The sequence below is a fragment of the Pinus tabuliformis genome, chromosome 2_2, assembly GCF_031772625.1.
Source record: "Pinus tabuliformis cultivar Carrire ecotype Pingquan chromosome 2_2, CPIR1, whole genome shotgun sequence".
NCBI classification, from domain to species: domain Eukaryota; kingdom Viridiplantae; phylum Streptophyta; class Pinopsida; order Pinales; family Pinaceae; genus Pinus; species Pinus tabuliformis.
Window position 1 is genome coordinate 584,502,386 of NC_142300.1, and position 25,962 is coordinate 584,528,347.

The window sequence follows — 25,962 nt, forward strand, 5'->3', positions numbered from 1 at the left end:
AACAAAAATTCATTATTATGAAATGTATACATGTCCATGATTATGAAATGTACTGGTCTAGGTACTATAATCATATACACGTCTAGGATAATAAATTAGAATTTGCAATAATTTGATGATTAAAATATTTGAGCAATTCTTCAATGAAATCAAATCCTTCTTCCGCATAAACATTCCAATAATTTGATGATTGAAATATTTGAGCAATTCTTCAAAGAAATTAAACCCTTCTTCAATATAAACAATAAAAGTTCATTATTTTGAACTCAGAAAGAAACAGCCTTACATGAGTACCAAAGATTGAAATTATGAATGAAACTTGTGAACTTGGAAACCGTCTCATCTGTACTATTATTCTGAATTGCATTTCTGTACTATTATAATGAGTCGCATGTCGGAGAGCATGATTGGTACTGGATTGCTATAACATTCCATCAGTTTTCCGAAAAGACGTAAACATACGCTGGTAGTCCTTTAGTCAGCAATGTCTATCCATTAATGGGACCTGCAACTCTGAGATTCTTTACCTACTTACGGCCTCAGAGACTGTTTGACCAAAAGAAAAGAAGAACTTGATCATCCAATAACGAGGATCTGATTTATATACACGCGAATGCTTTGGAACCGTTCCTTCCAATAAATTTTAAACACTAGTTTTTCATTGACAACTTGATACAGAGATACAGAGACATGTCATAACGCCTTGAACATGGCCCTTACCCAGGTTGGACGTCCTTACCAACAAATGAATGGCGACGTATTACTGATTCTTTAATTGCTGCGCCGCAGTTCAACCACCATGAATGACTGTATTCGTGATTCCGTGTCCACTTCGAACAACCTGAGGCATTGCTTTGACAGAAATAATAACTTGCGCCCTGCCAACATATCATACCCTGTGATATTTTTTCTGTGCAATAACATCCGCCATTGATATTGGCGATTGCTGGGCTATAGCAGTACGGTTACGTCCTTCTGTAAGATTTTTGAGATACACAGATAGATCTAGATCTGCAAAACAATAACAAGCTTGCAAGAGAAGGAAAGAAGCGAGCAAGAATTGAGAAAAGAATGAAAGTTGAATTGATTCTACAATATGCGTTTTAGAATAAATACACAAAAGCAACTAAGTTAAGCTTATTTGTGCATGCAATAACTAAAGCAAGTGTGCTTTATCTTATGCTAATGTGTACATGTGCCACATGCATGTGCGCAATAAGTTAACTGGAGCTAATCTAGGTGCATGTACACCAACACAGCTAGTCTACAGCTAGTTTAAGTGCATGTACACCAACACCCCCCCTTAAGCATAACTTAGGTGAGTGTGATGCAATAATGAATGGGTCCCGGCAACACGGCCATTTTAGATACCCATATACAATGCATAAAAAAGAGGAAAGAGGTTTTGGTGACATTTTTGGTTGCATAGCGAGCAACGAATTCATAGTCCCCAAGGAATCCTTCAAATTTGAAACACCCCATGGCATCAGTCTTTCCTCGGACTCAAGTCCTCCAATCGTCCAACAGTCTGTCCACTGCATCTCCTGCGGGCAAATTGTTGAAGGCCTTATCTGTCAGACACATCTCATGACACCCCTCTGAATCCAGAGCACACCACATGAGCATCCCCTCCACTGCTGGGTGAGAAAACCCTTCTCTCAATATCTCCTCCAAATAACGCGCCTGTGTTTCTTCATCGAATTTGCTGCTAACATCGACTTCTGTGAGCCAAATGGGCAGTCCAAGGGTACGGAACTTGTCCAGCACTGCTCTCATTAATGGAAGGTTTGGTTTGCTGAAGTGGCTTTCAAGGCCAATGCCTTCGATTACCCGCCCCGAGTTTCTGAGCTCCTGTAGCATGATGCCGAAGCTGAATACATCGCTTTTGTTGGTCAGATGGCCGTAGAGAGCGTATTCCGGAGCCACATAACCGAGCGTCCCAACAGTCCTGGTGCTGTAATGGGTTTTCTCCTCTTCTTCTTTCTTCAACTTGGCCATTCCGAAGTCTGCCACCAAGGCATTCAGTTGGGCGTCCAGCAGCACGTTGGCAGCCTTTACGTCCCTGTGAATTATGGTCGGCTTGGCGAATTCGTGCAGATAAGTGAGCCCCCTGGCTATGCCCACCGCAATCTTGTACCGCTCGGGCCATGACAGCGATGTTGATCTATTGGGATTGAAGAGACAGTCCGCCAGACTGCCGTTCTCCATGAAATCAGAAACAAGAAGCTGCTCGCTTACCTGACCGTCTTTGTCGAATTCGACGCAGTAGCCTCTGAGAGGAAGCAGGTTGCGGTGCTTAATCCCGCTGATGACACGCAGTTCGTGGCTGAAATCATCGTCTCCTTTGATCTTCGTCGAGTTCTTTAATCTCTTCACGGCTATCCGCGATCCGTTCGGCAGCGTCCCCCGGTAAACAGTGCTGAAACCTCCTTCGCCGATCACGTTAGACGCCGCGAAATTCCCAGTGGAATCTCTGATCTCCGACAGGCTGAAAAATGCGAGTCCCGTTCTCGAGCTCAATGATTCGTATCTCTCCATCAACTTCAGCCGTTTCGTCTCGACGAGACGGGACTTTCGCCGTTTTAAACACAGGCAGATGCTCAATCCAAGTACCAGTATTCCCACAGAAGAGATTATGGCGAGGAAATACCACTTCATAACTCTATTTCGTCTATTTGGCCCGCCAAGGGTTGCCAGTGCCGTTAAATTCTGAACGCTGAGAAGGCAGTAAGCGGCGTCTGGTCCGAGACCATGTACTTGCTGAAAACCTTTTGCTACCAATCGTGCCTTATATCAACTAACTTGGCCATTTGATGCTTTCTTGGTCTGGTAAACCCACTTGCATCTCACAAGTTTGTGATTTGAAGGTAGCGGAACCAAATCCCAAGTCTGGTTCTCAATGAGAGAGTTATATTCCTCATCCATGGCGGCTCCCCATTTAGGATGCCCATTTGCTTCTGCATAAGTTTGTGGATCAGATCCATGCATCATATAAGCATGCATGGGCATGGATGACTCCATAGCTAAGAGTGCTTGCGGATCTTCCCCAAATAGAGGGATAGAGGCAGGATCATCAAGGATATCACTCATGCTGCGCCATTTTTGTGTTGAAGGTGGTCGAGACTCTTCCGAATTACATGCAGAAGTCTGATCTCGATGTTCAACAAGTGGTGGTCTAACAGGGGTTTGAGGAACAAAATCAGAAAATGTATACAGACGAGATTGATCATTTACCTTGCCAGATGCAATCTTCAAATTGGTTTGCATGTCATAAATGCTCACGGAATCTGGGGTAAATTCCACTTTCCTTCCGCTGCCTGTGTGTGTCATCTGATACACTGAGAGAAGATTCACAGAAAGCGTTGGAACATGCAAGACATTTTCAAAACTTCCATCTTCGAATTGCACTCTTCCTAGTCCAGTTGCTGCAACTGCAAAATTATCCCCCATGAGAATGGGAGGACCCGAGTATGCATGTAGAGAAGAAAAGGATTCCTTTGAAGAAGCCATATGATGTGAAGCTCCTGAATCGATGATCCATTCTTGTGGAGCAAAATGAAGAGCAATCAAAGCATGCCCTTTACCTCTTGGATCTGGTGCTTTTTCTCCAGACTTCTTCTTAGCATTCTCAGGAATGTGGTCTCCAAGATTGTGTTGCTGGAGTGTCTGCACCATAAGATCTATAGTCTTCTTCATGCATGCAGATTCAGGATGAAAACCACGGTGGCAATAATTGCACATTGATTTCCCTTTCATTCCTTTCCTTTCCTTTGAGCCAGATGATCCATCAGGGGGTTTGGGATTTGCCTTTCCTTTTGCATGCACAGTAAGTGCATGCGCTTTGGAATTTTTAAGTGTGCCCATTTTGATGAGCTTATCTTGCTCATGCATCAAAGACTGAATAAAAGAATCCAGTGAGGGCATCTTCCAATCTGCACCAGTTGCAGATCTGACTGTGTGGAATGTAGAGATGAATACTGCATACTCTGGACCAAGTTTTGATAAAATGGAAAGAATCAACTGCTTTTCTTGCTTGGATTTGTCGATCCCGCATCCTTTCAGCTGCACCAACAAGGCTTTATACCTTGTGAAAAAATCTTGAATGTTCTCAAAGTTTCTCGGATCTAATGAGTTTAACTCATTTTCGAGAATGTGACCTTGCATTTCATCTTGTTTTCCAAACAATTCTTCCAAAATTTTCCATACTTCATTTGGAGTTGAACATGATTCAACATGAAATAGCAGTTCCGGAGAAATAGATAAACATAGGATGCCGAAGGCCTCGTCCATGCGATTGAAATATCTTGCTTTCTCCACTGCCGATGTTGGTTCAACTTCCGTTCCCATGGTTATTCGAATTAAGCCTCTACTTCTGAGATGAAGTTGAATCTTTGGCTTCCATTCGAAATAATTATATGGAGTGAGAATTGCCGATTGTGGAAACTCCAATTTAGACTCCATTCTTTGTTGTTGCTTCAATCTTCTGAACCTGCAAATAAGATTGCTTGTGCACTGATTACAAATCCCTGTGCTCCGATACCATGTAAGATTTTTGAGATACACAGATAGATCTAGATCTGCAAAACAATAACAAGCTTGCAAGAGAAGGAAAGAAGCGAGCAAGAATTGAGAAAAGAATGAAAGTTGAATTGATTCTACAATATGAGTTTTAGAATAAATACACAAAAGCAACTAAGTCAAGCTTAGTTGTGCATGCAATAACTAAAGCTAACTAAAGCTAAGTGTGCTTTATCTTATGCTAATGTGTACATGTGCCACATGCATGCAAGCAATAAGTTAACTGGAGCTAATCTAGGTGCATGTACACCAACATAGCTAGTCTACATCTAGTTTAAGTGCATGTACACCAACACCCTCCTTTGCCGTAAGGGTTAATTCTGACATTACTGTTCGACCATAACATACCATAACATTATTGTTATGATACGTTGTAAAAAACATAGAAACAATACAATGGATGAGAGAAAAGCGCAATTGGATCTATGTCCATTCACAGGTCTTCTTAGTAATAACTACAATGTACAAATTAGATCCGTGGAAAAATATGCTATTCAATACTCAAATACATTTTGTTACACTATTAATTGTTTCATTATCTTTTAAACTTCCCTGTATTTTATCACACTCATGACTTGTCTTTTGTCTATTTTGATTTTTATAATTATTTAGACCCATGAAATGTTATGCCAGATTTATAACTTCGGCATCCATATATAAAATTATTCTATGACAATGCCCTCAATATAAGGTCCATTTTATAATTTAATATCGAAAAACTTGTCACATGATGTAAACATATATTTTGTTTATCAATTTTATTTAAGAATCTTTTAGATAACATTTTTGGACATAGTTCTCTCGTGATCTTAGGCTTTTCATATATATATAGATATATACACTTTATATATACACTTTATTAAAATGTATAATTTGATTTTTTTTCATTTTTTTTTCCCATAGAAAAAAATCGTAATTTCTATTGATATATGAGAAATTACATTTTGTAGATGCTAAGACATATGCATATGGAGGCAGAGTTGCCTGTCAAGTTCAAAAAACTATTGACCAGAAAAAAGAAAAGAAATAGTTGTATCTTCGCGCACGGAGTATGTTATCTGTTGTGCTGTGTCTATGCCTGCTCTTTAACATAGAGAGAACAAGATCAAAATTGAAAGCTGTCTCCTCTTAGCAGAAGAGAAACTAAGTATCAAAATCTAGACTGTATATCCATAGTCATAAATATAGACCAAAAAGTTGTACATACAAACATGATATATACAAGATTATCAAAAAATATTATAGGGCTTGAAGCCCATTTTCTCTAAGTTCCACAGAAGGTTTGTGGTAATGCTGGTGTAATATCCCTCCCCTTAATAATAAATAATAAATAATAAGAATAATAAATAATAAATAATAATAAATAATAAATAATAATAGAAATAATGAATAATAATAAATAAATCACTTAATAATAAATAATAAAAATAATAAATAATAAATGATATTAAAAATATATACAAAGAAAATAAATAAAAATAATAAAAATAAAAATAGTAATAACCATACTAAAACTCTAAATAAGAATAAATAGAAATAAAACAAAAAATATATCAAAAAGAAGGAAATAAAACAAGAAAAGCTAAAAATCCAAAGAAAAGTAAAGAAATAAAACAAGAAAGCTAAAAATCAAAAGAAAGTTGCATGTAGACACATGGAGTGTGTGCATGTGGTTCCCCTTCCAATGTTGTTCTATTTAATAGATGGTGAGGAAGATGAGAGGCATTCCTGCATTCCATCATTTCGAGATTCTATCTTGCATTCTCTTGGGAGAATGGAGTTCTAAGACTTAAGAGTCACTGGCAGTAGTACGTTGATTGAGGGCTCGGGGGTGGCCAGTTGTAGCAAATCCTTGCACAATTGAGCCTACGGTTGGGTGGAGAGTCGTCCCCAAAACCTTGCTGTCATCTGGCAGACATTGATCACAGATGATATAGGTATGTACTTATTTGTTGATTCTGATTTTAATTAGGAAATTAATTATATATTTATTTTGGACTGTTACATATGGTATCAGAGCTTTGGCTCAACCCTTAGGGCCTATGGGAATCTTAGAAAAAAAATTATTTTGTTGGAATTTTTAACTTGACTTGTTTTGAAGTTACAGGATGGTTACTTCCAGGAGGCCGCATATTTTTTCTACAAACCCTCGCTATACACGTAAATCTTTTATTCAGTGCATACTTACTGCATAGTTATATTTTGATGGTGTTCATTTTTAAAGTCATTCCTATGAGTAATCTCCACAGCTAATCTTATCATGTACATATTTTCATATCTGGGCTCCTTCTTATTTTCCCCTGCATCTTTACTGGTTGTTTATTCCAATTTTCTTAATCCAGAGACCACCCAATTATTTATAATCAAATTTCTTGGGAATTGTTGGGGATTCTCAAGTAGAGCCCATGGAGGCATGGAAAGCTTTGTAATTGTACACAACGTGGGGTTTTAAAAGAGAAATTTTTTATTTTACCTTAATTAAATTAATTCATATTTTTTTTTAATGAAGTGAAATAATTTAATTTAAATAGGAAAAAAAAAAAGAATGCATGCAAGTAGTAGTTGTCCATAACCCCATATTTTCTCTATTCTTGTAAAGCCCCTCTTTCCTTGATTATTAAAACCCTTGCGTGATAGCCCATAAATTATTCCTTTTACCTTAGGGAGTTTCCTCCTAATATATTTTGTGAATTTTAATGAAAACGAATTTACAATACTCGATTCTCTTCCGTGAAAGAATGAAATTCAATAAAATTTATTTAATGGTAACTTTTGGTACTGTCAATAATTTTTTTGGGTGCCTCCACGTAGAGGGAACGGAGTTATGGATTATTAAATTTTGGGTCCTTCGAAAGATAGTCAAATAATTTAATTTTCAAGTTTTCTATCCTTATGTGATCCACCCCTCAATTGATGCAATTGTGAAGGAAGTTAAATTTCGAGAAAGTTCATGTTGTTTTAAATTGTTACCTCGAATACAGTTTCCTGTGCCCACCATGGCCTAGTTCACTCATGGTTAAAATTAATACAATCAGTTTACTCAACAGTTTTGGTTATCAAGATTTGTCATAACCGACGAAGTCTATTTTTCTTTATTATTTAATAACTCGAGTTGTCGCTGAGTTAACTCGATTGTCCAGCTATCATCGAGTCAGATTATTTTGACTTTACCGAACCCAAATACAAGTGAATTTTGACTATTATTTTGCTGAAGCTATTTTGGTATTAAATTTTGGAGTTACTCAACGTTTTCAGTTATTATACCCCATTTTTTTTAATCTTCAAAGTGGGATTATTAGTTTTACTAATCACGATGTGGGAATGCGTTATTCCTCTTTTCGTTCCTTGCCAGTGGAATATATGCTGGAAATTCATTTTCTTAAAGTTTATATTAGTCCTTGTATTTTCTCTCATTAATATTTTCAGGAGGGGTATTTAAACGTTCATTTGAAAATTCTCTTTTACTATTTAAGGGATTATTCCTTTGTAATCTCATAATAAAAATACATTTTCTTGAGTGAGTTTCAGATTTATTTCTATTGTATCCCATCTCCTTATTTTAAAGGGAGGATTTCTTGCGGAAGTGACTAACTATTTAATTTAATTTTCATTTCATTGTATTTATATCTAATTTATTGGATTGCTTCACTTGGTCATTAATAAATCTAGACTTCATTGCTAATTGTTTGATCTCATTGGCTGTTTGGTCTAAATTACATTGAGTAATTCGTCTTTATCTCACTTGTGTTTTAGATTGAAGTAGTATATCTTTAATTTCCTAATTAGTAATCTCATCTACGATCATTTACTTGTGCTTTCATTTGCATAATTCTCACTTGCTCCATTTGTCATAACATATTATAAGTGAAGATTTCTAAGAGCACTTTCTATTAAGGCATTTGAGTTATTGTTCTAACATTTTCATCTAATTGTCATTTCCTTTGCTTTATTGATTAATCCTTACATGCTTCATTGAATCATTGTTGTAAGCTAATAATCTTGTCATAAATCTTGATTACAAGTGAATTGATATTTCTTTTTTGGAAGCATCTTGTTTTGAGAGATGAGGGTTTGACATTGAGAGAACCTAGTGACAATTGAGAGAGAACTCTGTGTGAGCTAACACAAAGCCAGATTATCTTCCACCCCTTTATTGGCAAGGAGGTCCGCTAATCTATTTGCATTCCTTCTGATATGAACGAAAACAATTGCTCGCCCTTCTACAATGATTGCTGCTAATTATTAAACATCGTGGTCCAAGCGCCAACAACTTTTGCATTTGTGAGCTGGAGAGCCACCAAGTATGCAGTTGGCTATTTGAGTGGGTGGAGATTATGTGATCGGGCTATGATTATTCCTTGGATGAGGAAATGGTACTATTGATATTATAGTGTGTGCATATTTCTCGACATTTTTGTCGAAAGGAACAATGGAATTTGCAGGAACACGCATATCCATGGCCGCAAGCTTACAATCTTATGTCTTATGCAGGCAATTTATGTCTTATCCGGGCAGTTAATATGGCTAAATGTATTGTAATTTAAGGGATTCGATATGGTGTTGCCTTTGCGGGTGCGCTTGCAGGCAGGCCATATAATTAATAAAATGATTTTATTTTGGTGTTGGGGAGGAATAACCTTCCCAGTCATCCGATCCGGTTCTGGGTCGGGTGACAGTGTCTCTTCTTATTATGGTGTGGAATATTTCTTTGATGGTTTGATTTCTTAAATTTCCTGAGAGTAATTATTTAATAGCCATAAAAATCTCAAGATACATTCAATAAATTTATTTAACGATTTATTTTGTTAAAAGTAGTCCATTTAGTTCTTCTAACATAAGTTATGATTGCTTAAATAGATACTTAAATATTTCACTCTACAGCACAAAATTTCGATCCTTAAAAATCATGAATCTATGGAATTAATATTGGTGTGACATATAATGATGAATAAATTTCTTTCGAAGATCAAAGTACCTTCTTAGCACAATAATGCCACCAATATTCTTAAGCTTTAGTCATTCGAATTTGGATTATACATTGAGACAATTCTCTAAGATTTATTCTGAAATCATTATGACCTTCTAACTCATGTTTTCCATGGTTTTATACTACAAATTTGTGATTGTTGATAATTTATGGTTTAAGTATTGTGATTATTGATAATTTATGATAAAATATATCTTATTAAATTCATAAACTCTGATAATAACTTTTTAACTTTGTTATTATTAGACTCTGATATACTTGTTAAACTAGCTACAACCAACTTATTTCTCTAAAATCATTACAAAAGTAGGATATTAAATTATGGAAGTGAGACCTAAAATTCTAGGGGTACCACCATTTATTTTGGAAGATCAACTAAAAATGTTTGGCTGGTATAAGTTTGGTGCACTCATTAGTTCCTCATTGGTTTTCCCATGCATCATTATAGACAGCAGATTCTTTGGTTCTCTGCTCTCATTAGAATCTCATTACATGGTAAAACCACTATCTCATTTTCTTGAGTTGTTTGTGCTTGCATTCTCTTATCATTTTCTAAACACTATTTCATAAAAAGAAAAGTGCTACAACGGTTCTCTCCATTACAACCACATAAAAAAGTGAAATTCTAAATGAGTCACCTAATTAAAGGTATATAGTTTTGTTATGACTCATTGATTCATTGGAAAAAATTTTGTAATCTTGGATGGTGATAATCTACCCATAATTAACGATGTCTAATTGCTGACATGTTTTTTGTAACAAGTCTCTAATGCTGGTGTAACCACTCACCACTAGTTCATTTTACAACATAGTTTTTGAAGTATTTGGATAATTGAAGTTAAAATTTGTCACCAATTAAAGTGCTCTAAAGTACTGAAATCTGTTCCAATTGACAATGGATAAACTTTGATATCTTATTACCTTTAGATGATCATTGTTCACTAGCATCTGTTCATTATTTCATTGTTCAATCTGATCTAAAAACCCAGAGATAACATTCCTTGAATGTTGATCATACTATTCACTAATTATTTGGGTTGGATTGTTTTTCTCATTGTCCTTTAGCAATAGCAGTTGCTTGGCATTTCTTTGGTCTATTATTGCAAGAACACAACTCTCAATATGATCTTCTAATAAATTTAATTTTACACTGCCATTGCTATTCAGATTATATGTATCTGTTCATTTACTACTATATTCTCGATGGCAAATCGTACAGACTTGGATTTCAGTTTAGATGTTGAGTATAATGTTACATGAGCTTTCGTGATTCAAATTTAATTACATATAGTGGATAAAGATGTCAAAAGAGAAATGGAAAGGAGAAACTTGCTAATGATAGTTCATGTGATTATGGCCAACTTGGATCGTAGAGAAGAAGTATCACAACAGGGGTAAGAAATCAATAAGAAGAAACAACCGATTTTAGAACATAATGGAAGAGTTGGTATAATCATGACATGGTACTCTAAAGGTATCACTATAAGGTCTATCTAAGGATGATGCACATAAAGAAGAAAATATTGGCAATCAACTAATGAACTTGAAAAATCAGGGCAATAATGAAGGTTATTTTAAGGAACCTATAAGGTATGATAAATAGAATGATTGGAAAAGATAAGTTGTGTGCATAACAACATCTATAACAATGGGAGAGCCACATTGTAAAGTTTTTCATAGGCGACTAACTATATGAATGAATTATGGATAACAAGACGTATGATAAGGAGATTTTATTATGTTGATGTCTTAAAACAGGAAAAGGTAAGTGGATTACACTTGGTAGCTATCTTAATGAATTTATTTATGAGGTCTTACTTGGAAATAGTAACAATATTTCAAAGGTATATCAGTGCTATAGGAGAGGAGGAAAAGCCACAATGATTGGAGGTGAGAAATTCAAGTCAATTTAATAAAATAGAATGAAGTGAAGATACTTCCATTTTTGAAGCCAATAGACATGGAATATTAGGAAATCAAGACAAGGAGAAAAAGAAAAATATATCTATGAATATTAGATAGGAGAAAATGAAGGGATGTTCTATCAAGAAGAAAGTTCTTTTAACGGTATTAATGAGTAGAGCTAGAAACATGATTGGTAATGGTCATAATGATGATCTACATATTTTAAAAATGTGAAGGTGTGAAGTTGCATGATGACCAAATGATAATAAACGAGGAAGATATAGGAAGGAATGTTGCTAGAAATTTTAGACGGATACCTTGAGAAGGATTATGTACATAGTGACAAAAGAAGTGAAAGTCAACTAATAGAGATTGTACTTGACTAATTATTTCATGAGTAAGACTTTTCATAACGTTAAAAGAGGTTGTTTCCACATTTAAGTTTCTAATGGACAATGATGGTAGTAGTGTTTCCAACTGGTTCAAAATCTAAAATAATGATACTATTTAATAAGAAAGAGTCTTTTGCCCAACTTGATGAAACTAAATTTATGATAAAGCAATCAAGTGGTATTGAGATACGAACTTTACGAACTCGACGAGATCAGAAAATATTTCTGTGGATGAAGCGCTGATTATTGAATAAGTCAACATGGATTAACAAATCCTGGCAAGTAAATTAAGCATGATATAAAATTAAATCATGATGAAAAATGTTTATATGCAATTTCATATAGCGGTATTGGAATCAGTAAGCCAAAGGGTAAATGGATGTAAAATCAAAGGATTTTAATTTTGAGATAGATGATTTAAATAATGATGCTATCACTAGGAAGAATATATGACGAGAGATTAAGACTCAAGATGATGAGGCTCATGTGAAATTTAACGGTGTACTTAGATGATTATACCGTTGGCGTAAATAATCAACTACCTAGTAGAAAGAAGTCGAACTGATTATTGAAAAGTAATTGACAACTTGATGAAAACATATTGACGATGTTTCATGCTATCATGGTAGGAAGATAATGATGTACATATGGTTCTTATAGTGATAAGGTATCCATACGATAGTAGCGATATGCAGAGGTATTATGATGTTATGTCAAGATATATTGACATATTCATTTACTAAGTATTTAATGTTCAATACTCATGATGGATATGATATGCATAACGTGGCATAAGAATTATGATGCTATAATATGAGGATTATTGACATGTGGTTCATTTATGAGAAGTCATGTTATGTTTTTAATATAATTATGTTGATGGTATAGCTAAAGCATGCGATAGTTCCATAAAAATATATGACATGCATGAGCATGCAGTTCCTTATTATTCATGATGTTGCAATTAACAAAGATGAACGTTCTTATGATGACATGCAAGAGTTGGCATGTGGATTATTTCCTATGATACTATGATGGTATGGTTAATGCATTGGATGCATGTGGAGATGTGATGATTCACAGGACTCCACAAATGGGCCGAGAGGGCCGGTTTATTTGATGATCTCGTGCGAGCCCATACGCACGAGGGAAAATAAGTAACACCATATGGGTTGGGGACAAAACTCAATCAACACTACATATGCCAGTGGTTCCTTTGTCTTGTGTATAGCTCTTGATGGATAGCTCTAGAAGAGCTATGTGACCATCTTGAGGAGGCCAAGTGCCTGATGTTCTAGGCTAGGTGCCTGTTATTGGATTGGGATGCCGAAGTCTGGAAGGGATGTAAAGGAATTCGATGCCTGGGGCCGTGCGCCTTAGTAGTTGTGGAGGGAGTGGGCCAGCCTTGCGAGATGCCCGAGGTCATTGAGTACCGGACCGGATGCCTGCCTTGGGGCAGATGAGGTCTGAGTCAGGCGCGAGTCTTGGGGCCAGCCTTGGACTAGGATACAGGCCGAGTCAGGCTTAGCCTGGTGCCGAAAGTGGGAAAAAGGACAGAGATCCCTTGAGATTTCCCGAGGTGTTGGGGACTTTCGATGCCTGCTGGTTATACTAGTTCAGTAGAGGGTGTTGGCAACAGGAAGTAAATAAAATAATAAATAATAATATAATAATAAATAATAAGTAATAAATAATTCAACTTAACTTTGGGACGAAGTTCCTTAAAGGGGGAGAGTATGTAATATCCCTCCCCTTAATAATAAATAATAAATAATAAGAATAATAAATAATAAATAATAATAAATAATAAATAATAAATAATAATAAATAAATCACTTAATAATAAATAATAAAAATAATAAATCATAAATGTTAAATAATAAATGATATTAAAAATATATACAAAGAAAATAAATAAAAATAATAAAAATAAAAATAGTTATAACCATACTAAAACTCTAAATAAGAATAAATAGAAATAAAACAAGAAAAATATCAAAAATAAGAAAATAAAACAAGAAAAGCTAAAAATCCAAAGAAAAGTAAAGAAATAAAACAAGAAAGCTAAAAATCAAAAGAAAGTTGCATGTAGACACATGGAGTGTGTGCATGTGGTTCCCCTTCCAATGTTCTTCTATTTAATAGATGGTGAGGAAGATGAGAGGCATTCCTGCATTCCATCATTCCGAGATTCTATCTTGCATTCTCTTGGGAGAATGGAGTTCTAAGACTTAGGAGTCACTGGCAGTAGTACGTTGATTGAGGGCTCGGGGGTGGCCAGTTGTAGCAAATCCTTGCACAATTGAGCCTACGGTTGGGTGGAGAGTCATCCCCAAAACCTTGCTGTCATCTGGCAGACATTGATCACAGATGATATAGGTATGTACTTATTTGTTGATTCTGATTTTAATTAGGAAATTAATTTTATATTTATTTTGGACTGTTACAGCTGGTGGAAGATCTTGAAGCCCATTTTCTCTAAGTTCCACAAAAGGTATGTGGTAATGCTGGTGGAAGGTCCCATCGTGGATTGCATTGTCTAAGTGCTGCCTCTTTGGAAAGGTGATCTACCCCCGTATTTTGCTCCCTGTAAATGTGGCGACATGCAAAGGAGTCAAAAGAAGATACCAATCTTTGTGCTTCTTCTAATATATGCCTCAATGAAAATTCATTACAGTGTGATGCATTATTTAACCAATTACAAACGATTTTGGAATCACCAAACACCTATAGATGTCTGCAATGCTTTTCCAATGCAAAATGAATGAGATGTTTAGCAGTACAGCATAATTATTAGTTCCCTTGCCTACACTTATCAATTTATATATTAATATAATATTCTTGAAAATATATTAAAATATTAAATATCAATTATTAAAATGTTTATTTTGATAAATTAAAAATATGAAATTATGTAATTTTTTTATAAAATAAATATTTTATCTTTAAAAATATTATTAAAAATAATAGAAACATAAAATTTAATATAAAATATAATTGAAATATAAATTTTACAAATATTATTTCTTATGTAATTTTCTAACCTTTCTAATTAATATATGTTAGAATCGTACATTCTATTTATTATTTTCGTTTTCATTTGATTTTTTTAGGTTGTAAATTTAGAAATTCTATCAGGTTCAAAGGGATGCTTTGAGAAAACCAAACAAGTTGAGGAGGAGTAAACTTTACTCTAAAATTTAATAAAAGTATTATAAATACAATATACCTACCAAAATTCAAGACCATATATTAGATTTCTATATAAAAATAAAGGAATAACTATGTCTAGTTTGTAGTGATAGAAGTTCTAAATATTTACATCAAATTTATCCTTAAATGGAATGGAATGGGTTTGCGCAGAAATACCCATTGCACACTCTAGGATTGAGGAAGAGGATGCATAATTGGAATGTCCAGGGAAAAAAATAGGAGCAGGGATGTAGCATTATAGGGATCTAGACTTTCCCAAAAACGAAGAAGCAAACCATAGCGGGGATGGAAGGTTCGGTGACTATAAAGGCAATTTTCTTCCTAGTATAGTATAATATACTTCACACTTGAAGAGGAGTTTCTTTGTCAGTGGTGAGGGGTAAAGACTCTACACTAGCCGATGGTGTTAAGGTGGCCTAGAATGTTGAGTCAAGGTGTAACACAGAGGGATGGAGAAATAACACATATGACTCAATATGGGTTTGTATAGAGAGAGTAATGAAAAGTTACTCAAATATAGCATGAGTTAGTTGTAATGGTTGGGTGGCAGTGGAGTCTCCCATCACTATGCACTTCTTTCTTGTAACCCTTAAAATTTATTATTTTATAAAAAATGATAAATAAAATGCACATTACATAGAATTTAATAAGATAAGCTTATTGAAATTAAATATAATTATATTTTTAATACAATTAAATATTTTAAATTATACATAATTTAATTATTCTAATAAAATTGTAAGAAAATTAATCCTCTTCTTTTTGAGAGATATCCTCTTCTTTATCATGTGAATGCTAAATTGATTTTACATAAATTATTAATGAAATTAAAAATATTTATTTAAAAGTTATTTATAGCGTTTTAGTTTTTATTATTATTTAATGTATATAATTAAAGATAAATTTATTATTATTTTTAAATGAGAATTCTATACTATATTAATTATTTTAAGTTAGGTAAGCTTAAAAATTAATTTAATATTTCATTTTTATGATAAATAATGTTTATGTAATTTTAATTATTTGAATTAATTTATATTAATTCTATAAAATTAATATAAAAAATTAATTTAACTCAAATTTATTTGAAAACTTAAAGATTAACATACTTATTTACTTAAAAGGCTTACAACAAGGGTACAAGTTAAAGAAAGGTCAATTTCATTGAAATAATGAAAAATGTTCATTTTAATAAGTCATGTACACTTAATGATGGTGTCAATCGGGTTGTTCCTACCCATCTTGATATGATGTTAGCTCATACATAAGGGGATGTACACTTGGTAAATTGCATGTACTCCCTCATTTCATTGACATGACACTAATTCCTCACAAGGTTAAACATCATTTGAATATTGCATGTGGCATATTAAGGTAAAGGAGGATTGAGCAAGATAATTCTATGAAATTGTTATATGGATGAAAAAATTGAAGGTTTACACAACAAGTTGACCATTGTAGCTAAGAGATTAGCCAACATCTCCTTCTCCTCGAATGAAGATAGTGACCACCTGATACAGAGACTTAGAAATTCTACCCAATAATTATTATGACTCATTACTTATCCCTAAAAACCTCTAAATTATATGCTTCTCCATCTCCTCTAAAATTTTTAATGTATCTAATCTGAAAAGTTTGAAATTTTTTAAAATAATGAACATGACAAAACCTTTAAAATATTACAAAAACTCTTTCAAAAATGTGATCAGACTTTCAATTAATTTAAAATTTACAAAACTCTTGAAATATTATGACATCTAAAATTTAATTTTCAATAAATCTTTTGCCATAAACTTTTACGGAAATTAAAAGTCATTAAAGCTTTAAAAAAAAAATTGTGTAGTGGAAGCAAGTGGCATCCATAACATCAGAATTCAGTGATCGGTTCTTAGAAAGCTTCAACTCTTCTGTGGTGGAAGCAGACTGTATCATAATATTAGGATTCGTTGCCAGGTCCACTTGGGGCAAACAGTAGGGAAAATCTGACCATCTGCTCACAAATCTGTCGAACTTCACCATAAAGCCGATGGTGATCTCGTGTCTTGCGTGCACAATTAATGGCATAAAGAATCGGATGGGATGGGCATCAGGGCAGGAAATTACTTGCAATATTTTCGCTGTTATATCGAATTAAACGTTGTGATAATAATGGCACTAACATGGTAGGAGAGAGGGAGGGACGGAGAATAAGGACCACAAAGACTAGAGATATAAAATGGATGGTCCTCTGCATTCATACGGCAAAAAGTGGAATTGATCGGTCCCTATTGAATTAAAGCAAACCACTGTTTTCATTTAAATCGGGCGCCCATGACGTCTCTTCAGATGGAGAACAAGATTTCGGATTCGGGAAAGCTCTGGGAGCCTTACAGCGATTGAGTTACTGTTAGAGATGAGGCGCAATTGGAAAATCCTGTCATACGCAGGCCGGAGAATCCTGTGATATTTTTCCACGGCTTTCTTGAACTTCACGATCGGTAGTGTTTACGGCGGTCGATCGCTTCAAAAACTGATCCGAATAGCAAGTTCAAGAAATCCGTGGGAAAATATAGAAGGATTCAGTAATATTTTTTCTACTATGGTGGGACTTTGTAATTGTGTATCCAGATTCAAAATGGACTTCCAGGCCAGTCAAAGGGATGCGATATTGGCTTAGCTCAGTGGTTAGTAATCTGGAGGTTGAAATCATCTTCGATTGTTTGTATTGTTCTCTGTAACATCAGTTTTACATTTGGGACGGTCTTGTCGCGTTATAGATATATTTTCACCCCTGGTTTATGTAATAGCAATCACGCTTCATCGAAAACCTGTGACAGGACTAAAAAATAAGAAGTTAGCATAAATATTTTAACGAGGGTAGGTTGTGGGGGTGGGGACTTTTAACGAGGGTAGGTTGTGGGGGTGGGGACTGTTTGTTAATTATTTTTTATCTGGTTCGAATCTTACAATCATCTAATTTCATGTCATGACATGTTTATCTGCAACTGGATTATCTACCTTAATTCTTTGTAAATTGGTATAACTAAAAAGAAATTAATATAAATCTATGCCGTTTTTCTTTTCCATTGACCTGGTTCTTAGAATTTCTTGCCATAATATGTTTGTCTGTAATTGGATTATCTACTTAATTCCTTGTAATAACAGGCCCATATTGTTAAGTGGAAGTAACTAGTACCATCTACTTAATTCCTTGTAATAACAGGCCCATATTGTTAAGTGGAAGTAACTAGTACCAAATTAGTAAAATGAACCCAAAGAAGAGAGAAATTAACACGAACCTATGCTCTTTCTTTTTTTCATTAAGAGCATCACTGTAGTTTATATTTATCGCTCCATGAACAGCTGGCTTGGTTCACAGAAAGGCCAATCTCGATTAATCTTGAATTGAAGGGCAGTGACGCATATGTTTCTCTTGATAGTGTAATTTCCTTGAGATTTACTTCTATTTATATAGATGAATTTCCATCCTCCATCTTAAATACATTTTGAAGGTAGTTTTACACCTTCAGTGTTGTTGACTGATCCGAAGTCATGGTTGATTTTCAGAATATCTGAGTCAATTTTTTTGCTCTTCACGTGTATTATCAGATTTCAAAAAGATTTGACAACCCAAATAAAAATAACTAAAACTGTTTGATTTCTATAAAATTTCAGAATCACGAGTGATGGCAATTTTTTAACCTCACTACTGCCATCTGATTCTTAAAATCATTGACCATCGAAATAATGGTTGCTAAAATCGTTTGATACATGAATGTTCAAAATTCAAATCGCTTTGGGATAAGCACGAATTAATTTCATTTTTTAACGCTATTATTTTCAAACGTGTTTCTTTAAATGCTTTTGCATCTGACATAGGAAATTGCTCTCGTGAACTTCAAATCTTGCTTTGTTTTCTGGTAATGTGGTAACATACAGATCGGTTCTTGAAATTTCCTTATTAAATTTCGGAGGATTTTCCAAAAATATAGATTTTAATCACTGAAATTGCAATATAAAGCTATTTAATGAATAAGATTGTTGATGTACATGGTAGCTAGTTGGTGTACATGCACCTAGATTAGCTCCGGTTAACTTATTGCTTGCATGTGGCACATGTACACATTAACATAAGATAAAGCACACTTAGCTTTAGTTATTGCATATACAACTAAGCTTAACTTAGTTGCTTTTATGTATTTATTCTAAAACTAATATTGTAGAATCAATTTTTTTATTCTTTTCTCAATTCTTGCTCGCTTCCTTCCTTCTCTTCCAAGCTTGTTTATTGTTTTGCAGATCTAGATCTGTGTATCTCAAAAATCTTACATGGTATCAGAGCTTGGACTCAGGTTCGATTCCCCCAAGTTGCATTTGAGGGGGGTGTTGGAAGAATCACCGCACCTCTATAGAATCCGTAATTTCCACCCTCGGGATCCTAGTTACTGGCTTGTAATGTTTACCAACACCTGCGGGTTTTGGTGTAGCTGCAACAACATTTCCTATCTGAGCTTGGGATTAGTGTCCATCATCCAACTGTCATCTCGTGCGATAATCAAAGTACGCTAAAGTTTTGCAGAGATCGAGTGCAGCGGCAGCGTACCAAACACATCGAGATCCACATGCACTTCATTAGAGAACTCATTCATGATGGGATCATCGATCTTTACTACTGTCCTAGTTCCGAGCAGATTGCTAACATCTTCACCAAGACTTTCACTGAGTAGAAGTTTCGATTCCTTCTCGGGGTGAAGGACACGACTGCCTAGCAGTTATCTTTTCTCTACTTTTGCATTATATTTTGAGGGGGGGTTTTCTTCCTAGTGGGTTTTCCCTCTTTCATCATTTTTATCCATTGTATATGGGTACCTAAAATGGCCGTGTTGCCCGGACTCATTCATTTTGCATCACACTCACCTAAGGTATGCTTAAGGGGGGGTGTTGGTATACATGCACTTAGACTAGCTGTGTTGGTGTACATGCACCTAGATTAGCTCCAGTTAACTTATTGCTTGCATGTGGCACATGTACACATTAACATAAGATAAAGCACACTTAGCTTTAGTTAGCTTTAGTTATTGCATGTACAACTAAGCTTAACTTAGTTGTTTTTATGTATTTATTCTAAAACTAATATTGTAGAATCAATTTTTTTATTCTTTTCTCAATTTTTGCTCGCTTCCTTCCTTCTCTTGCAAGCTTGTTTATTGTTTTGCAGATCTATATCTCAAAAATCTTACAAAAATGCTAGAAATCCATTTAGTGTCAGTGTCAGAATCGTTTCTTAAATTTACAAAATTTCATTATCACAATGGTATTTTTTATCATCAAATTCTTTCAAGTTACCTCTAAAGAATAAATTGCTCCTCCTTCCTTTAACAAACAGGAAGAAAGTCGAGGTCATGAACTGATAATTTGGCTCAGAAGCAGAGTTCATTCCATTGCCGATCTTCTAAATTATTTCATATCTGTCTACCGAATCCCTATCAAGATTAGAATCTTGATATTTTTCGGTTTTGAATGCATTCTCATGATCAATTTTGACTCGCTATTTGTATATTTGATTGGCTTATCAATTAACAGACTTAGTTCTGCATATATTCATTTCGAATGCCCCACTGCAGCTAGTTTGTATCTCTTTGTTTTTCATCATACCTCTCACTCTGAGTAGTTGTAGGTTTTCTCTTAGCCAGCGTCACACATCAATATTTACTGTGCAGACGCTCTTAGACTGAAGCAGCTTTCAAGTATCCTTCTCTGCCGATTCACCGACATAATTGCAATGGTGAGGTAACCTCTGCATTCATTGATAGGTTTAAGTAGGTCGACCTTGGTAACCTTCCCACGTCATCCAGGTTCACGTTGGTCGGTGGGGGTGAGGTTTGTACAGTTGACCAACGGATCTAAGGCGTAACTGTCAGGTGCATCTAACTATTATAGTTTTTTGAGTTTTTGGTTAGAATTCTATTGGTATACATTTAGTGTTTTAAACCATTCTTAAAATACAAATTTTAACAAATTCCTACCCACTCAAATTTAATAATACAAAAAAATAATACTAGAACTCAGGGTAACGACTCATTGTAGTTGACGGAAAAATTGACGTATTATTAAGTTCGGTGTAAAAGATCTTGAAGAGAAAATCTAAAATATCAGTACATCAAAGATTTACTTGAGATTCATGATTTTGTTTTCTTTGAAAGAGTCTTTTCCAATCTTCCACAGCACCAATACTAAATATTTCTGTCTGTACTCAGCGGAAAAGTCAAAAGATTGCAGGGGCTTTATGTTGCAGAGATGCTTCGTTACGTCACACATAGATACAAACAATAATATAGAAAATAGGACGATGGGTAACAAAGTAACAAAGGGTAAAGGTTTCTTAGCAGCTTTTATAACGTAGAAATAGGTAACATCTATTTAGATATTAGGATATGTTCATGTAATGTGCTCCGCCTATGTCACGCATGAAATAGAGTGTGGAATTATATTATAGGTTTTTTTTCGGAGAAATAAGTTATGTGTATATACGAGCATAGATTCATCTTAAATACAGATCAAATATGAGATTAGAAGGATCTAATTTCTTCAAGTACAATTTTTTTATGAAATTACATTATTTAAATATTTTGTATAGTTATTTAGTGTTTTTATTTTTTAAAATTTATACTTGGGTCTATATGAAAATAAAATTCAACTTTGATAACTCAAGTCACACTCTAGGGTAGAATGAGCCTCTCTCCTCAATGATGGCTTCATGGCCATGTGTGGTGAAGTGGAGCCTCTCAGCTCAATGATGGATTCATAGCTGATGTGTGGTGAAGTGGATACCAAAACTCAATGTTTTAAAGCTAAATGTTGATTAATGTTGATGTAATAAATTATATTTTTATTAAATAAGTTGATGTGTTTTAAATTAAGATATGAAATTTAACTTCTTTGCTTATTAAAAGATTTTGTTGGCTAAATTTTCTAAATCAAGAATCAATTGAATTATAATTTTACTTTAAAATAATAATAAGTTATATATATATATATATATATATATATATATATATATATATATATATCTATTAAAAATAAACAAGTAATTAGATTTTTAACCATGGAAATTTACATCTATTTTATCATGGAGATTTGTTACCATACCACCAGACACACATGCTCAAAAACCCATGAGTCATTTCATATGAAACATGTTCATATTACATTATTTTTAATTAATGAATAAAATTAAAATGGTAAAAAAAAAGTCATAACTACTCAGAAAATAAATCTCAAACTTTAATTTGTGTATACTATTAAGCCACAACACTTAAATATAAATCTACTAAAATATAAATCATGTATCATTATGTTGATCAACATTTTCTTCCACCTATAACTTTACAGGGTAGATAAAATCAACTTTCATATAACTATAGTTTTGAAAATATTCTTATCATTTGAACCGGCCTCACAATTTACTATAGACAACCACATCACTTAATGAAAAAGATAAAAAAAGTATAGTCACCTCACCTTCACCTTTGTAGTGCTCTCACACTTAGACAATTATTATAGCTCTTTCTGAAATTCAATGGTGATTATAGCTCTTCCATAAAGCATGAGCTATATATTTGTCTCACGAAAAAAGTGGTTCCAAGAATAAGGGTTGTGCAGTGTGAGGATGAGTTGAAGAGGGGGTGTGTGGGTGTATACACGAGAATAAGTGTGCATGGAAATGCATGTGTGGAGCAATGAACACAAACTTTGTATGGAACACATGAAATTTGGCTCATAATATATAAATTGTTTCATTGGTAAATTTGTAATAGAAAGATGGTTTTTATTTTCTTTTAAAGGTTTAACCATGAGTGGTTTTGGAGTACATATTCAAGCCATATATAAACATTTGGAAAAGTAGTGTATCACCTTGTTTTCTATTTTGGTTGTCTACTATGGACAACAAGTATTATTGTTGTATATATAAGTTGTATGTGTGTTTATAGATGTTTAGTTCTCTTTTCAAATTTGAAGATTGCTATTTTTTCAAATACCAAGTTTAAGAAATGTAAACCATCATTATGATTATATTTGTTTGTGAAGATATAACTAAAATATATTTCCATGTGCTATATATATTCCATTGGTCAGAATACTCACCAAAATAAAATTAAAAAATACCAAGTTTAAGAAATGTAAACCGTCATTATGATTATATTTGTTTGTGAGGATATAACTAAAATATATTTCCATGTGCTATATATACTCCATTGGCCACAATACTCACCAAAATTACATATCACTCTATTTTGAAGCTGAAGATTCTATAATATATTGCAAACATCGTAACGTCTTACCTCAGTAGTTGCAAACTAGGTAATAGTTTACTTGTCCCATTAAACAACTTCAAAATATACTTTGTCTTTATCTCTATGAAGTTTTTTACCTTAATCATTGCAAACTAGGTAATAGTTTACTTGTCCCATTAAAAAACTTCACAATATACTTTGTCTTTATCTGTATGAAGCTATAAAAGTGTAAGAGATGAACATTTACATATGCCACAACATGTAGATGACTTTGAAAACTTAGAAGCGATAAAAAAAAGTGAATTTTATTTTCCATATTGTTCACAAATATTATATGCTTAAACTAAAAGCTCAGAAAAAGAAGAGAAATATTTATTAATTGACATAAATATCGATTTTGAATGTGAATTCAATTTTTATCCTTTTTTTGTCTTTAAAAATAGATGTATGCTTAAAAATATTCTATGATCTATTTTTTACTAGTGAATAAGAATTTTTTTTAATTGATCTGAGAGGCTCATTCTACAACCGGGTATGAGGGAGATGTGCAATTCTTTCCATGCTCAATCTCAAGTTTACACGTATCCCTTTGAAAATAAAAATGAAATATTCTTCAACTAAGGGAAAACAATCGGCTATAATAATATGTTGTAGCAGCTTCAACGCCCTCCAAAATTTTGGCTTGCACTCAAATTTGGGAGCCTTCCTTGGTCTTTCCCTTGATTGTTGCAAACACTTGGGCTCATTTCATGAGCTTTCTTAGAGTCATTTCACACTTTTTTCTTGTTTGATAAGTTGTCGTCTTTTGGCATGTTTGAGTGTTTTTCCATGCTTGGAGACATTTTCTGGTAGTTTCGAAGGTTAGTACTTATGTATTCGAGTTGTACTAGTTATGTAATAACTGGTCGCACTCATACACAAAATTTTGAGCACTGTCGCAAAACTGTCTTCACAGTCATCCTAGAGTCTATCTCAATTGTTGCACTTGGCGCTACTTGTTATGAGACAATCACACATAGGATAATGCTTTGTCTTGTTGTTCCAATGGTATATGTTGTTGTATCTTCATAGTACGCTAAGTGTGTGATCAAAGGTTCAAGTTCTTCATCGGTTCAACTCCTCCCCACACTTAGCCACTTTTTCAAAAATCTTCATGACAAGGAAACTCAGCTTAATCAGACTTCAACTCAACTACGGACTACGTCTAAGCCCTCAGTGATGCAACCTTGCTACCCGGAACTACATAGTGTGTAGTCATTGTCTTGGAAGTTGCACTGAACAATTCAGAGCTCAAAAACCTCCCTTCACCAACATAATTGCACAACAGTTCCTCCCAATCTAACTTGAACTAAACACTTTTCAATCCCCTTCCTCAAGCTCCTCCCTTTTCCTATTGGAAACCCGCAATGTGTAGAGAACCCAACCTACCTTGGCCTCCATAACTACGTAGAATTGTCCTCCAGTGTCATCACTCAGCCAGAGCTCACTAACCTCGTGAACTACTCAGATATTTCCTCCATTTCTCTCTCCTTCGAGTCCTCCTTACCTTTGAAAAATGTGTATATATGTCTCTGAGGATCCCATCCCACATCAGCCACTAATTGTCTCAACTGGAAAATCCTAACTCTTAATGAACACTATGCAAATTCCCCCCCAAAGTGAGGACTGTGCTCAGAAGTTCCTCAATCAATTGTTAGCTACTCTCTACATAGTCTTAGTGATCAACCTCTCTCCCTATCACCTGGAACTACACAATGCGTAGTCACTGGGCCCTCTTTCTGAGCGTGTCACCTGTCATGGGCTTAGTTCATGGATATCAATGCATCGTCTTAAACTAGGGAGTTTTTGTATTAATGCCAGCCCGTCATGAATGAATTACAAGAACAGGTACACTGTCAAATCATGAGGAGATGATGAAGAAGAAGGAGGAGCAAACATGCCTAAATACTCACATGCAGCTGGATAGACAAAGGAAACTATCAAGAGAATGTGAAAGGAACACATGTATGAAACCCCCTCTTAAGAAGAAAGATCATTGAAGACCCCACATCATCAACCTATGCATACGAGAAGAGAAAGCATATCCAAGAACACATCTATCGCTCAACAACAACTATGGCTTGATATTGCCACATCATAAGGCTATTTCATGTCAATAGTGTCATTTCAAGTCGTGTCATGAGTTGTTAAAGGCCACATCACTATTATGAAACATGTACATTGTAAGTCAAATGTATGGTAAAGTGGAAGTCTAATGGACACACATGAATATGAAGAATCATTTCAGTTGAAAAGTCATAGGAAGTTAAACAATCATGAGGGTAGCAAAAGAGTCACAAGGTGCAAGCACCACTCCTTGGTTATATATATCCCCTCATTTTATGGCTAAAAGACTTTTCACCTTGGCTCTTCCTGCGAAGCATTAGAGAGATCAGTCAATTCTTCGAGGAGCAAGGAGTGGCCCCAATGTCCCACTATTGGGGCTAGTGATGTACAATGTAAATATGTGTCTTGGAACTTTTTCTTAATCAGAAAAGCGTTTTTAGGCCATCATGTTTCCATGCATGACTTATGGATATTTGTAAGACTATTTTGTGAGAATTTGTATTTCATG

General features: G+C 34.4%; 1 protein-coding gene across 1 annotated transcript in view; it reads right to left on the bottom strand.

Moving 5' to 3' along the window:
• Positions 1-1,503: 1,503 nt before the first annotated feature.
• LOC149194019 (putative LRR receptor-like serine/threonine-protein kinase RKF3) overlaps positions 1,504-25,962 on the bottom strand; it is a 30,731-nt gene continuing 6,272 nt past the window's right edge. Inside the window, exon 2 of the mRNA XM_089407506.1 lies at positions 1,504-2,760. Coding sequence (XP_089263632.1) covers positions 1,504-2,760 — 1,257 coding nt within the window. The remainder of the gene's footprint in view (positions 2,761-25,962) is intronic.